The sequence below is a fragment of the Aythya fuligula genome, chromosome 13, assembly GCF_009819795.1.
Source record: "Aythya fuligula isolate bAytFul2 chromosome 13, bAytFul2.pri, whole genome shotgun sequence".
In the NCBI taxonomy this organism is placed as follows: domain Eukaryota; kingdom Metazoa; phylum Chordata; class Aves; order Anseriformes; family Anatidae; genus Aythya; species Aythya fuligula.
Window position 1 is genome coordinate 11603311 of NC_045571.1, and position 13532 is coordinate 11616842.

Here is a 13532-nt window from a genome sequence, read left to right on the forward strand (position 1 = left end):
TACAAGACAGTTCATCTGATTGGTAGCATACATCCATCACCATGTAGAATTTGGAAGGCAATGAGGACAATCCTACGTGCACTGTTTTTACAATGATGCTAAGCTCCATCTGTCAATTTATCGTCCAGTCATAATCACTGGGCCCTACTAACTTGCAGGCACCTTCAATTTTATATGTTGATTAAAAGTTATATGACAAGTTTTGATGTCGCCACTCACACAGTCTTTGATACGCTGAACAACACAAGCACTAGCAGAGCCCTGTGGGGCTTCTTCAGAGAGGGATCACCCTCAAAAAGAAACTTTTTCCTACTCTTTGTATCAATCTCTAACCTATTGTTTGCCTGCAAGAGGATATTCCCTTTTATCTGTGGCCATTTAAAGCCTTGCTGAATAGCTTTTGGGAATTCAGTTACACCAGTATCGTGTTTCTCATTCCCATATGTGTGACAGCTCCTGCAAAGAGCTCCACTGCAATTCCTCCTGCTCTCAATTTTGTCAAGAGAGAAACTTCAAAGGTGCTCAGCAGCCAGGAGCCTCGCCAGCTGACACTAAGGCACGAGTAACTCTGACAGCCCCTTGACAGGGGTAATACCTAGGGTCAGACACCCCTCCTGTACACCTGCACAGGAAACACTAATAGGGAGCTGCGAAAGAAGACAGAGTGAAGCACTGTATGGGGAAACAGACCTGTTGGGGTCAACTGCCCATTCACAGGATCACCTGAGTAAAGAGCCAGAGAGACTGGTGGATTCCATCTCCGTGCTCCTGAGGATGGAGTCCCACAGGAGCTGCTGGGGGACAGTTCCCAAGAGAAAGCACAGGGCAGAAGGCTACAGAGCCCACAGGACACAACAGAGATGGGACAACAACAGCAGGATGGAACCTGAAGAGCCAACAGGGGCAGAACAAGGCCAAAGAGTGGAGAGCGGCACAGGAACAAACCCAGAACCAAGCAAAGTGACCCAAAGGTTACCAGGGAGTTGAGCATGAGCAAAGAACAACCTTTAAGATCATCTGCTTGGTCAGCCAAGGCTTTTGGCTTCAACGTAGCAGAGTTTGGTAGGAAAAGACTTCTCTACTTCTATACTCTAGGAGTGGAGTAAGAACAGACCTGTGGAAGTGCAGGGTACTGCTGAAGGCAATTTAACAACGAACCTGAAGATCTAACAGCCAAGGTGATGCAGTGGGTCATTACTGCCTGCAAAAGCAGCACTCCTCCCAAGACTTCCAGCCCCCAGTGAGAGGATCTCAGGACAATCCCATCAAACAAGATGACAAGCAAAGCTTACACCGATGTTCTACACTTGTAGGCACCCACTGCACTCCGCCTGCCACAGACTCACCTAAAGAGCTCCCCAAATTTACTTTTCAGATGACTGCAGGAGGTATACAGGTCGTAGAGATAGGCCAGGATACAGCGCTCTGCTGAGGAGCCATCTGAGCGGTTCATGCCGTGTTTCACTACCCCACACAGACTGCACAGAAAGAAAAAAAGCTGCAGCAACATAAAAAGAAAATCTGAAGGAATATCATCATCTCATCACACGGAGCCCACAGCAACAGTGCTCACTGGGTAACACATCCCTTTCCCCTCAAGTTCTGTGAGCTGAACCCTCAGGCACAATGTTGCTACCTTTTAGAACACAGATACATCCCTGCCCCTCACAATCCCCTTCCATGTGGTGAGGGGAATATTCCCTTACCCTTCAAAGACCTGAGCCATCTGGTCCTGGTTCAATATAAGGCAGGAGTGGTAGTGCCGCAGCACAGCCACGATGCACAGGCACAAGCTGGTGGTGTAGCTGCCAACAAGGTCGGAGGATTTCAACAGCAGTTCTGCCTCCACCACGCTCAGTTCATTCAGCAACTGCACCCAATGACAGAAAAACCCTTCAACAGCCACAGGGGTAAGGTATGGTCAGAGATGGAGCAGGCACACGACACCCACAGCCTACAGGGCCTGCCAGGAAGAGGGACTGGCAGGCACTTTCTGCCTAGAAATATAACCCTGGAACAGTCAGTGCTCAATGTTTAGGCACAATGTCTCACTCAACCAGTACAAAGGGCCTGACAGTGCTTGGGTGTCAGAGGGAGATTGGTATATGGCCACAGATTGTAGCAGGCAGCTTTTTTGGTACTCCTGTCCAGTACAAATCACTCTGTGGAGGAAGATCCTCCCCCCTTTTAAAGGCTAATAACCTCAATTTCATCAGCAATCATAGCAAGGCTTCAAAAAGATAAGTGTCATGGCCTGCAAAAACAGCAACAAAATTTTAGCAGGATCCAGAAGGCAGTCTGCATTGCCACGTGCCAAGGGTCCTTCCAGGGGAGAAAGGCAGGAGGCTTGCCAGAGAAAGACATCCCCGTTTCTCACCCAGAACCAGGCCTTGCTGCATCCAGGGACAGAGATGCAATGCAAATCCTTCAAAGACAATCCTGAAGTCTCTGGAAGAATAATCCCCCCAAGGGACACGTCAGACTACCTGCCACAAACAATTTATTCCAGGCAGCTGCAGCCCAGGAGCACCACAATGCCCACCTAATCTGACCACCCCCATGACACAAGCATCACAGCACAGATCTTCTGCCTTTCAGGCTGATGCACCGATCCCATTAAATGCTGAAGCACACTGCGCTTACCTGGATGGCAAAGTCGATAAGACCACTGATATTGAGTGAATACTCCATCAAGTCAAAGATGAACTGCACGTGCTGTACCAGAGGCAGGTGGTAGGACATTCCCAAGGCAAAGCTGGTGATCTGTTCCAAGACATTGCGAGATACCTGCAAGCACAAGACGACACACAGTGCTACCTCCCCTTGCAGAAGTCCCTCAGCAGTTCCATCTCTTTTCCCTCCTCTAGGAAGCTGCCCTCAGAAATACAGAGGGACACAATCAGGACCCAAAGAAGACAGCTGTCTTTAAAGTTTCATACCTGAGACGTGACTTGGTGCTGATCAAAGTGAGAAAGGTGCTGGAACTTTGCAAAAATATCTTCAGCTGTTGGGAATGCTTCTGGCTTGCTCTTTTTCCTCTTCTGGCCTTCCTCTCCACCTACCAAAGTTAGGAGGACCAGCAAACAGCATTAGGCTACCTTCCTCATCAGAAGAGGACTACACAGCAATCATCAACACCTGCCAGTCCCTCACCAACACCAGCCCCTGCCAAGGAGCACAGCCAAAGAGCCAGAGTTCCCATCCTTAAGATAAGGACCATCCTGAATTCAAAACAATAAATTGGTGAGGAAGGAGTTCCTAGACTGAAAATTACAGCATGCTTAACACCTAGTTTATGCCAAGTGAAGGTATTCCTTGGAGAGGGAAGATATTCTCTCTCCTGATTTAGATGTAACACTGCCTCCCTGCTATTCTAGACTGGGGATGGTTCCGCCTCGAAATTTATCAGAGCATCTCATGTTTTAAAATGTGGCATAAGGAAGATTCTGTAAGTAGCCTTTCAGGAATCACACTAACCAATAGAGGAAAAAGAAATGTAGCCAGATTCTCAACTGATAGAAATCAGATTTTTTCTATGGATACTGACACAGCTATCCAAATCTGCCATTCTGCAAGCGTAATACATTCTGCAAGCATAATACAATTAATCAAGGCTTTGCCTAACGTTCATAGGCAAAATTCTCTTTGCTTCTGTGCAAAGATCTAAGTGGAAGAAAAAAAAAAAGTTTGAAAATTCCACATTTTGGTCTCACTCTGAACTTGCTATGACTTAATTGCCTTCTGAAGAAAAGTATGTTCAATTAAAGGTATAGAGTCAAAAGGAAATCGATCTTCTTACTTGCTGCTCAGTGTATTTGAGACTAGAGCACCATTCCAGGCTGTCAGTGACTGATACAGCCAACCAGGCACTGTAGTTTACATGAAATCCTTCCATTGTGAGACTCCAGACAAAGGAGGCAGCCAAGAGGAAAGGCTCCTTTTTCAGAAAGGAGTGGCTCAAACAATACTGACCTGTCTCTGCAGTGCTCTTTCTGTTTAAAACTTTTAGAATGTCTTTGGTTATTTTCTTGATTGTATGCCGAGCGTCGTCCCGTTGTTTTCCGACCCCAAAAAGAACTACCAACCGTTGGTTACATTCGTGACTGCATGACTCCTCCTGGGAAACCGAGAGAGAACTGCATTAGCAACTACCAGGCTGAATGCCTTAATATCATTTCACATCTGGATCTCTTAAAAGCAAGAAGAAAGCTTCATCTCAGAAGTTGTTCTGGGAGTAAGCAAAGAGACATCTTAAGTAGATCACTCTCCTGCAGCAGTGCAGTAAAGCATAAGTAAAGCACAGTCATGCTCCTTACCCACACAGTACTGAAAGACATCGGGTTCAACGCCAGTCAGACTTACAACAGTGCAGCAGGGAAACACAGCAGCCTCGTGACTGGAGCACAAGACAGCAGCAGGAGAGGGGTTATGAGCAGGTCTCATACCTGAGGAATAGGAAAGTGTGTTGCATACTGGATGTGCCGAGGCTGATCGTACAGAGATGCTAGCATTCCTTCTGCAGACTTGTCCTTCAGCAGAGGTTTGGTTTCCTTTTCAGGATCCGGTTTCTCAGGGGAAGGGCTGGCTTTAGATTCACAATGCATTGGAGGAGAAAACATCTAGGGAAGCATAAAAAGATTTTTAGAAAAAGCATTTAGGGAACATGGGAATGCAAAAAAGACACATTTGCTCAGGCCTAAAAGGAACAGGAAGAGGGAGGGTAGGAAACATCCAGATCTTAGGGCACTGACCTAAGGCACTGTGCTAAGACACTATTTCCATTTCTGCTTCTGGTTCAAGTTTTATATTGCATAATAAAGAAGAGGAAATAAATAACTACATCTCAGGATTTTGGGAGCAATCCCCTCCACAGAAGAGGTGAGGATCCTGGGAAAGCAATATAGCTCTCTGCATCGCACCTGCCTAGCAAGTACTTTGAAAATCCATTAACAGGTGGAAGAAAGTAGGTACTCGTAAATTTTCAATCACCACAAATTATTTTTGTTACAAATTAAGTGCTTCGAAGCATTCTGCAATTATGATCTACACCCACAAATATCATGAAGAACTGTGAAGCTGAAGAAGTATTGAAAGCCACAGAGTACAATGACAGCAGACCTGTGTCTTTTCCCATGTGATCAGGAAACTCCCCGCCAACAGCATCTGGCCACCCTCAGCCTCCAGTTGCTATTATGGTCATCCATTTTCTACCCACTTCCAAGCAGCTCATTTCCTACCCAGCCCAAATACTGGGCTGTCAGTGGACAGAAGACAAAAAAAATCCCAGGAGTGACAGGGACTGAGTCTGATTGACAGAATCTGAATCATTCTGACTTACCTAAACAGATTATATGAGCCTTTTTACAGCATCAGCTGCCTTACAAGCTAGCCACTTCCAGCACACTGGCTCTGCAGTACAGAGAGAACACTCACACAAAAGCGAGGCACCTGCTGTCCCTGGTCGCAGTACAACACACTGACCTACTTACTGAGAAGCAGCTGGAAGATGCAGACACATACCGAAAAATCCGTCTTCTCCATGTCATCAAAGAGCGCACTGGAGTTGTGGTCAATGTCCATGGGCTCAGAAAGACCTGTGTCCTGGGAACAGACAGGGCAGCTTTACACCTCGCTGATACACCAGTGAACAAGACAAGATTCATTTACTGCAGCACTCCACTTCCATGTTGGGCAATGCCAACACCCACAGGGCCTCGCAAAAGAAACCCAGCTGCAATCAAATACCCTACAAACACCTGACATCACGTACAGGCCTTGCTCAGCAGTTCATGCTACGCTGCTGAGCTCTGAGCAGAGCAAGATTTTCCTGTCTGCCCCTTTACATTCTGCAGGACCTTTCCACACACTCAGAACACAGCCTTCTATTTTTGCAACTGAAGTGGTAAGGAAATAGCTCAGGGGAATGAGAAGCATAAATCACCGATATATCCTCCAGCAGGTAATAGCAAGGAGGCTGCAAAGCTGGTAAAAACAGAAAAGTATAACCAAGGGAAACAGCACACAGGAGAGCCACGGTGCTTGTATTCTCACCTCTAGCTTGATGCCACTGTTACCCTCTGTCTCCTTCCTGTCATGCTCCTCAGCAGGGTCATCAAAGGGTGAGGGCGGGCGAGGCCCATGAGAATCCATGGCAAGATCACCCCGGGAGATGAGTGTGCACATGTAGATGTTGTGAGAGAAGACATCATGTCGGATTAGCTCACAGAATAGCAGCACCAGGTTAAAAAATTCCACCTTCTCATTTTCCTTCCCAGGATCAGCTGAAAGGACAGCAGAGACGGTCAGTATGTATCAGAGCTCTTCTGTAAAACTAAAAAGGCACCTAACCTAGAGTCAGAAAATGTGTTTCTAGACATCTCAACACAGTAAGCGACTGCTATGTAGTTCTGAGGTTATAGCAGAAGCTAGAACCAGAAAACCCACCTTCAACAGCTGGCAATTCAGTGAAAACCTCTCCAGTTAGTATCACAGACCAGAGGCGTGGGACTTTAGACTGGAGGTGCCATTCCTGGGTATACAAACCACAGTCCCCCACATTGTTCAGAATCGAATCCTGTCCCTGTTAGTTTATCCATTTGCAGTATTTACACCAACAGGTTATTCCAGAGTTTTGTCACCTACTAGTTAGAAATCTTCTAGTTCTCAGCCTGAATCAATTCCAGGTTAGCTTATACTCATTTATTCTTGGCCAACACTCTGTTAACAGAGGTACTTCTGCACGATCATCCTGCCATCTGGCCCTCCAGGCTGCTATCCCTCCCTCCCCAGGATATGCTCTGGATTGCAAGGAAGCCAGAGAGAAAATTTGGGTACTTACATATAGAATGGACTTAGATATAGAATAGCGTGCTAGTTTGGAGTTTGCGGAAGAGGGAAAGCTAGAAACTGGGAGAGCACAAGTTCTTATTACATACTTAGCATAGGAGCTTGAGTGTCGAGGAACTGCATAAGGACATCCTGAAAGACAGGCGCACTGGCTGCTGAGAGAGATCCTGAGGAAATGGAGCCCTTCTCATCCACGACTTCAGAGTCCCCACATCTCTGTAGAAACAGAGGAGAAACTCAATGTCCATAAACTCAAAAAAGAAGCCTTCACTAGATTATTCCTAGCTTGCACTTAGGGAAAGCCACCACACAGGTTTCTGTAAGCTGCTTCATAGTCTCTAAGTAGGCCAGTGCTTCTGCACCACGAGCACCTAACTGTCTTCAGAATCATCCAAGAAATGGAATACACACAAGGCAACACTTATGACCTACTTTGGGTTAGACAGAGCAAAAACCATAATCTACGGTACCAGTGTTAAGAGATGTTGTGCTGATCCGTCTTTGCTTTTCACTGTTGCAACAATCTGAAGTTAGTTAACCTCTGCTCTGCTTTACTGCTGCTAGCTTTCCAAGAATAAGAACGTACCTCAGCCTCTATCTCTGCTTGACGCTTCTCCAGGAGCTTGGCCACGACCATAGCTCTGTGGCGTCCAGAGCGTTTGTAGCTAACAGCCCATTCACACAGCAAGGCCACCACTGCATCATCATCTGGGGAGATCTGGGCAGATACAAGCACTGTTGTGAGAAGGTGACCCAAACAAAAAAGGTGAGCAGCCCTAAGGTCTCAGGTAACCAAGAGCACAGCCTGAAGCCTGCTACATCCCCCTCTTCCTAACATGCACCGCAGATGTCAAGGTGAGGTCTTCCTGCTTTGTCTCTGTTTGACTCCGTTTTGTGACATGAGGTGAAACACAGCCCTTGACAATACTGCAGGCTTGCGCTGCTTCAGAAAATAATCTCTTTCAGCAGCACATGTATGAAGTGTTCATTTTAGCACACAGTGAAACAGTTTCTCAACAGCATTATAGCAAATATACAAACTACCAGCCTCACAGCTCACCTCCAGGAACCAATGGAGTACTAGTTGCTCTGTGGCCCCACGCATCATAAATAGGTCGCTCTCTTCAGCCAGCTGTGGGGATTGTCTCAGGCTTATGCGCATTTCTTAGCATAGACTAGTGCGCAGACTCCCCCTGTTCTCACTTTAATTCCTCCCTAACTTACGGCTGCACAAAATACTTGTCAATGGGGATCACATCTCTTGGCCATAGGCCACTACCTAGTCAATGATCTCCAGACACAGGACAGTAATCAGAGAGCATAAACAAGAACACAGCCACATCCAGGACCAGGGCCCAGCCACAAAGTCCAAGGTACCTCATGACTGTCTTTGGTTGGACCCAGCCCAAATATCCTGTTATACAAGGAGTCCAAAGAGTTGCTGAAGTCAGATCTTTCAAAGCTGTGACTGTCCAGGACTTCTAAAGTGTGCAAGACACGGCCAATAGTGAAACCTGGAAGAGAAGACAAAAGAAATTCATGTTTGGCAATGGCTACAACTCTTGAACAAAAGTTTCTATGAGCTCACTGCTCAGGAGACTGATTGAAGAAAGCTGTACCAGCCAGGCAAGGGTCCATCTAGCTTAATATCCTGACTATCCATAGCCAACAGTAGATATTAGGGGAAAACATTAAAGCATGGCATGTGTACAGGACTACAGTTCTCTGGTACACACTTCCAGTTTCCACTCGTGCTATACCCAGGGAAACTGACCCATGCAAGATTTTGCACTGGAAAGAAAAAGAGCCATTTGGTTCTCTTCACTGTTGAGAGTGAACACCAATGCCAGCACGTAAGAAAAACAAAGAAACAGACAGGAAACTTCTCAGGGAAACATACAGAACACAGCAGAAAAACTTAAACCTACAGCAAGTTACCTGCTGTGGTTTCTTGGCACTTGTCAAACGACCAACGAACCTCCACAGCCTGGCCACGCTCTTTTATCTGCTGCTCAATTTCACGGAGCTTCGCCCGAACCTAAAAGCAATAGACTTGTGTAAACATCCAAGAGGATGCCTTAGAAGTCCTGTGTAAAAAATTATCAGAAAACAAAGAACATGACAGTAGCTCTACTTGACATTAGATTTTGTCCATCTTCCAAGCACACCACAATCTTGCTTATGGCAGAATGGGAGCAGTAAATTCCTTGGGAGTGAGGGAGCACCTCTGGCTGCACTTATCACACAACGTGAAAAGAAAATCCTGAAAGAGCTATGACGCAGCTATTATCCCGGAGCACCAGATCTCTCTGTTCCGAAGGCTGCTCACCTGCTGTGTAAAGGCCGAATTCCCTCCTGGCATAGGCAAGTTCGACGGGGCTATGGGCAGGTGATCCAGTGGGGAACCAGTCTTTATCCTGCTATCAGTCAATGAGTAATGCCACACAAGGGCGCTTGGGCAACACAAAATTATACTCTGCAACAGAGAGAAAAATGAGTATCATTCAGCAAATTAAGGTCAAAACAGTCAAAATTAAATTACTTTCTACAGAAAGAGCCACTCGTTTGTTCTACTGCCTAGATTCATCATCTTGTGCATGTATCTACTATTTCGGTTTGTGGGTTTTTTTGGTGGTTGTTCTAAGCTTCAAAAGACTCTTCCGACCATATGAGGGTAGAAAGGAGTAGACCAGTACTTTTGCCATATTAAATGTCTTAGTCTAGGTATGAAGAAGCCTGGAGCAGAGTTCCATGTTATCCAAAAGCATCAACACGTTGCTGCAGAGCTTCCTGCTTTTTAAAAACAGACCTTATTTTCTTATGACTCACACTGTCAATGCACAGTCCGACCCTCCTGGCCCAGGAGCAGCATTTACATTACTCTTGGTGCGGACTGTAAATCAGCAAAGTGTGAGAAGAAATACAAGTCAACAGCCCCAAACTTATACTATATTATTAAATAATGATACGTATGATTATAATATCAATATTATTACACGTTTTCATTCTTTGTTGATCTTGTACAGACACCCACAAACACAGGCAAATCTTCACTGAATGATTCCTGGTATACACCTCTCCACCCTCTGGATCATGAGGAACCAGACATTAAGACGGACAACCAAGGCTGCTACAAATCCTCAAACCAAAGAATCCATCATCTCTCTGGGACATTTGAGCAAAGATTAATTACACACACTGATAGAAACGCATCTGTTTCCAGCCTGACCTTACTCAGCTCCAGCCACTACATCTTACTGTGCCTTAGCCTCACCTACTGTCTGCAGACAGAAAATCTGTACATCTTCTCTCGGAAGGGCTCTTCTGATACATACTATAAAAATAATCCGACCATCATTAACCAATTTGAACTTTTTAAGCAGGCTGTTCAGACCCCAAATCAGCCAAATCTGAGAAGTATGCACTCCTGTATTTTCTCTAAAGTGAGCTTCCCCCAAAAAGGATTTTTATATTCAAAAAGTCATGTTTTACCATAAACTAAAAGAATAATGTTTTAAATTGAAAGTGACTAAGAAAGGCTTAACACAAATACAAAGGGGTTATTTATAACCCCCCACCTTGCTCTCTAAGCCCTTGCAGAGGCAATCTTACTTCTAGCCAGCTGTACCCTAGGAATTTTCTTTCTATCCTGTTTGAGAGCTGGCAGGCTGCTTCTTGATCCTGTCAGGGCTCCTTGATCTCAATTTTTCTGTTGAGCTGCAGGTTCCCAAGCTCTGTGTGCTCTTCCTCTCCAGCTCCTGCTCCATCCTGCACTCTCTGGAATCTTCTCTGCTTCAGCATGCTCCTGGAAGGGGCAATCTCCAGTGCTTGCACAGGGATCTACCTGACTTAGTCACTCTTCTCTTGAAGGAGAAAAACACAACCATGAACACACTGAACAGAACTCACCTATCTCCCTCTGACACGAGCACGGTCTGGACTGAGTCCCACAGTGACACAACAGCACCTGCCCTTCAAACATCTACCAGTAAGGCTTCAGCATCCTTGCCCTTTTACTGCAGCCTAAGGCTTATTCAATTCCACGTATAAAGACTGTAAGTTTAGAGTCACTTCTTTTCTTAGTCTGCCATCATTTCCAAGGAAAGTGGTCTGGATAAACAGTTAAAGTTCGTCCATACATAAAAGTGCGTGTTTTTTTTTTTTTTTTTTTTTTTTTTGTGGTTGTTGTTGTTTTGGCAGTTGCATGTTTCTGTTGCTGTTTGTTTTTTCTTTTGAAGAGCTCACAAAATTATGAAGTGCTCTTCTTCATATCTGGTGTACCTTCCTTTCCTAGATGACAACTTCTTAAATGATACACATAACGTTAGGCGAAATGTCCCTTTTTCCCCCTTGCTCTCTCTTCTGCAAAGCATTCCCAGACATCTGAGGCACACGTGAATAGAGCAAAAGGCTCTGTTCCAACCCATTTTTCTTATTTAATTCAGTCAAGGACACTGCTACAGCACTGAAGTCTGGTACAAAACTCTCTTAACACATCAGCAAGCACTTACGCTTTGACAATCATGGCTTGAAACTTCTATACTCAGGAAGTTATTGTCTCAAGCTGTAATGATTTTTTCTGCAATGGCATACAGTATGAACTGCTCCTGCTGACCCTCCTGTTATCAGCTATTACTCGGACCTACCTGAAGGATGCAACTGAGTCCATACACCACTGGCCGGTGCTGAGGGCACAGAAGTAAGTCACTGAAAGGGCTGGGAGGAGGATTCCCGGCAGCTGGCTGAGGGGTGGGAGTTGAAGGAAGAGCATTCCCTGTCTGCGTGGACAGGATGTGGGGTGGGTGCCCGCCAGCACCGTCCAGCTGCATGGCAAGCCTGCGGGTGCAGAAGTAGGCCAGACGTCTGGACAGGTACGCAGACTGCACAAACTCTCCAGAGTACTGCAGGGTAAAAAAAAAAAAAGTCCTCATTACAAGCAACATGGAGGAAACCCTTTATCCCCCCAACACTGAATACAGCATAGCACTGCCCTGTAGAGACAGTCCCTTCACACAGCGCACCTTGGCATCATCTACCACCCACTGGCTACTAAGCATCAGAGAAACTCCTTAAATGGTTTTCTATGACAATGAATTCATGCATCAAAATGTACCCACACCCAGCCTTCCCAGGGCTTCAAGAATCTAAAATCTATTGTGACAAAACGAGAGAAAGAAAGAAAAGCGGTTTCCAAGCAGGGGTGCACAATGAGTACTGGGAGTCCCACGATCACAATTATGAGATGGACAGGGATAGCCAGGTCTAATGAAGGGCAACAGGATAAAGGAGAGAGAGACAGAAAAAAGCAGAACTCAGAAAGGTTTCCTTGCATCAGCTAAGAATAATGCTCTAGCAGGAGGACATTCTCCAGCATTCACAGTGCAAAACAGCTCATCATGCCTTAGGCAGTCTGGAGGGGACTGACAACAGACAAGACAGAGCTGTCCTAAAACAGCAGGTATTTCTTACCCGCAGCAGCAAGGGTAGGAGCATTTTGAGAAATTCATCTTCTCCTGACCGTATCTTCTCGAAGCACTCAAGGACCCACGTCAGGAATTCATGCCGGTCCAGCATGCCGTCCTGCACACAGATAAAGGCAGAGCAAATGGACAAGAGCTGAATCAAGGCTCACTAAGGTAAGGCAAAATGGCAGCAGCTGCTTCCTTTCTGATCATGGAAATAACTCTAGGAGTTTCCACAATCCTGCACTACTCTGTTCTACTACTGAGCTCATCCTGCCCTGGAAGAACTAGAACTGCATCCAGACCTAAAGGTCTACTCATAAATAAAATATTCTGCAAAAATTAATCACTTTGGGTACACATCCCCTAGCCCTCCTCTGCTCCACAGCCACGCAGCAGCCCCCTCCACAGTCCCTCACCTGGAACATGAACATGGCTAGTTTCTCGTTGTAGTCCCACTGCTTCAAAGCTTGTTCCACCTCCTGAGGCATCGGCCCAGATGGCGAACCACAGCCTTGCCCTGGGAGCTGCCTGTAGAACTCCGCAATCTTCTGCAGCTGCTCTGACAGGTACTTGGTGATGATCTGCGTCCATTCTGGAGGAAAGGAACACGTTAACAACGAGCACGGTGGTGAACGGAAGGAAAAGAACCAACACTTAGGCTAGCATCTGTGTGGAAAACCAGAAAAGTTCCTGTCATTTGAAAAGTAGAGAAAGACAGAGAAAAAAGTAAATATCCCACTATTAGTTTTGTTTTTGGCTGGGGGTGGCAGTGAGGCTGGGGGAACCACAGAAATGCAAGGTTAGGCCAGCCTGGCTGAACATCCTCAATCACTTTCCAGACAGCAGAAACACTGCAAACACTTCAGCTCTGAACTTGTCTTTAATTTATTTCAGACACTGGTGCAAAGCCATGATCACCAATTTCTAGAACATATTTTTTACTAAAATCTAACTGTATAAAAGACAAACTCAGTACACAAAATAACAATACGACTACACTCCCCTGGGACAATGCAAATGACAAAACTCAAGGCAAAAATATACAACTTGGGTCAGCAGTAGGACAAATATCCAAAGGAACAGGAAAGAAATTAGAATCAATATATCCAGCAAGCTGACCAACCTCAAAAAAAAAAATTAAGAAAATTCTGCAATTTTTAAACCAAAGATAAACAAGAAAGAAAAATATCCATGGATATCAGCTGCTAATACTGCTTTTCA

At 45.6% G+C, this 13532-nt stretch overlaps 1 protein-coding gene across 1 annotated transcript in view; it reads right to left on the reverse strand.

The window, feature by feature from the left end:
* Positions 1-13532, reverse strand: part of MED12 (mediator complex subunit 12) — a 37033-nt gene that overhangs the window by 19235 nt on the left and 4266 nt on the right. Inside the window, exons 5-20 of the mRNA XM_032196303.1 lie at positions 12728-12903; positions 12316-12426; positions 11493-11747; positions 9176-9322; positions 8785-8884; positions 8224-8360; positions 7433-7564; positions 6936-7062; positions 6052-6281; positions 5521-5601; positions 4446-4619; positions 3973-4117; positions 2940-3058; positions 2644-2787; positions 1707-1870; positions 1347-1478 (exon numbers count right to left, since the gene is read on the reverse strand). Coding sequence (XP_032052194.1) covers positions 1347-1478; positions 1707-1870; positions 2644-2787; positions 2940-3058; positions 3973-4117; positions 4446-4619; positions 5521-5601; positions 6052-6281; positions 6936-7062; positions 7433-7564; positions 8224-8360; positions 8785-8884; positions 9176-9322; positions 11493-11747; positions 12316-12426; positions 12728-12903 — 2374 coding nt within the window. The remainder of the gene's footprint in view (positions 1-1346; positions 1479-1706; positions 1871-2643; positions 2788-2939; positions 3059-3972; positions 4118-4445; positions 4620-5520; positions 5602-6051; positions 6282-6935; positions 7063-7432; positions 7565-8223; positions 8361-8784; positions 8885-9175; positions 9323-11492; positions 11748-12315; positions 12427-12727; positions 12904-13532) is intronic.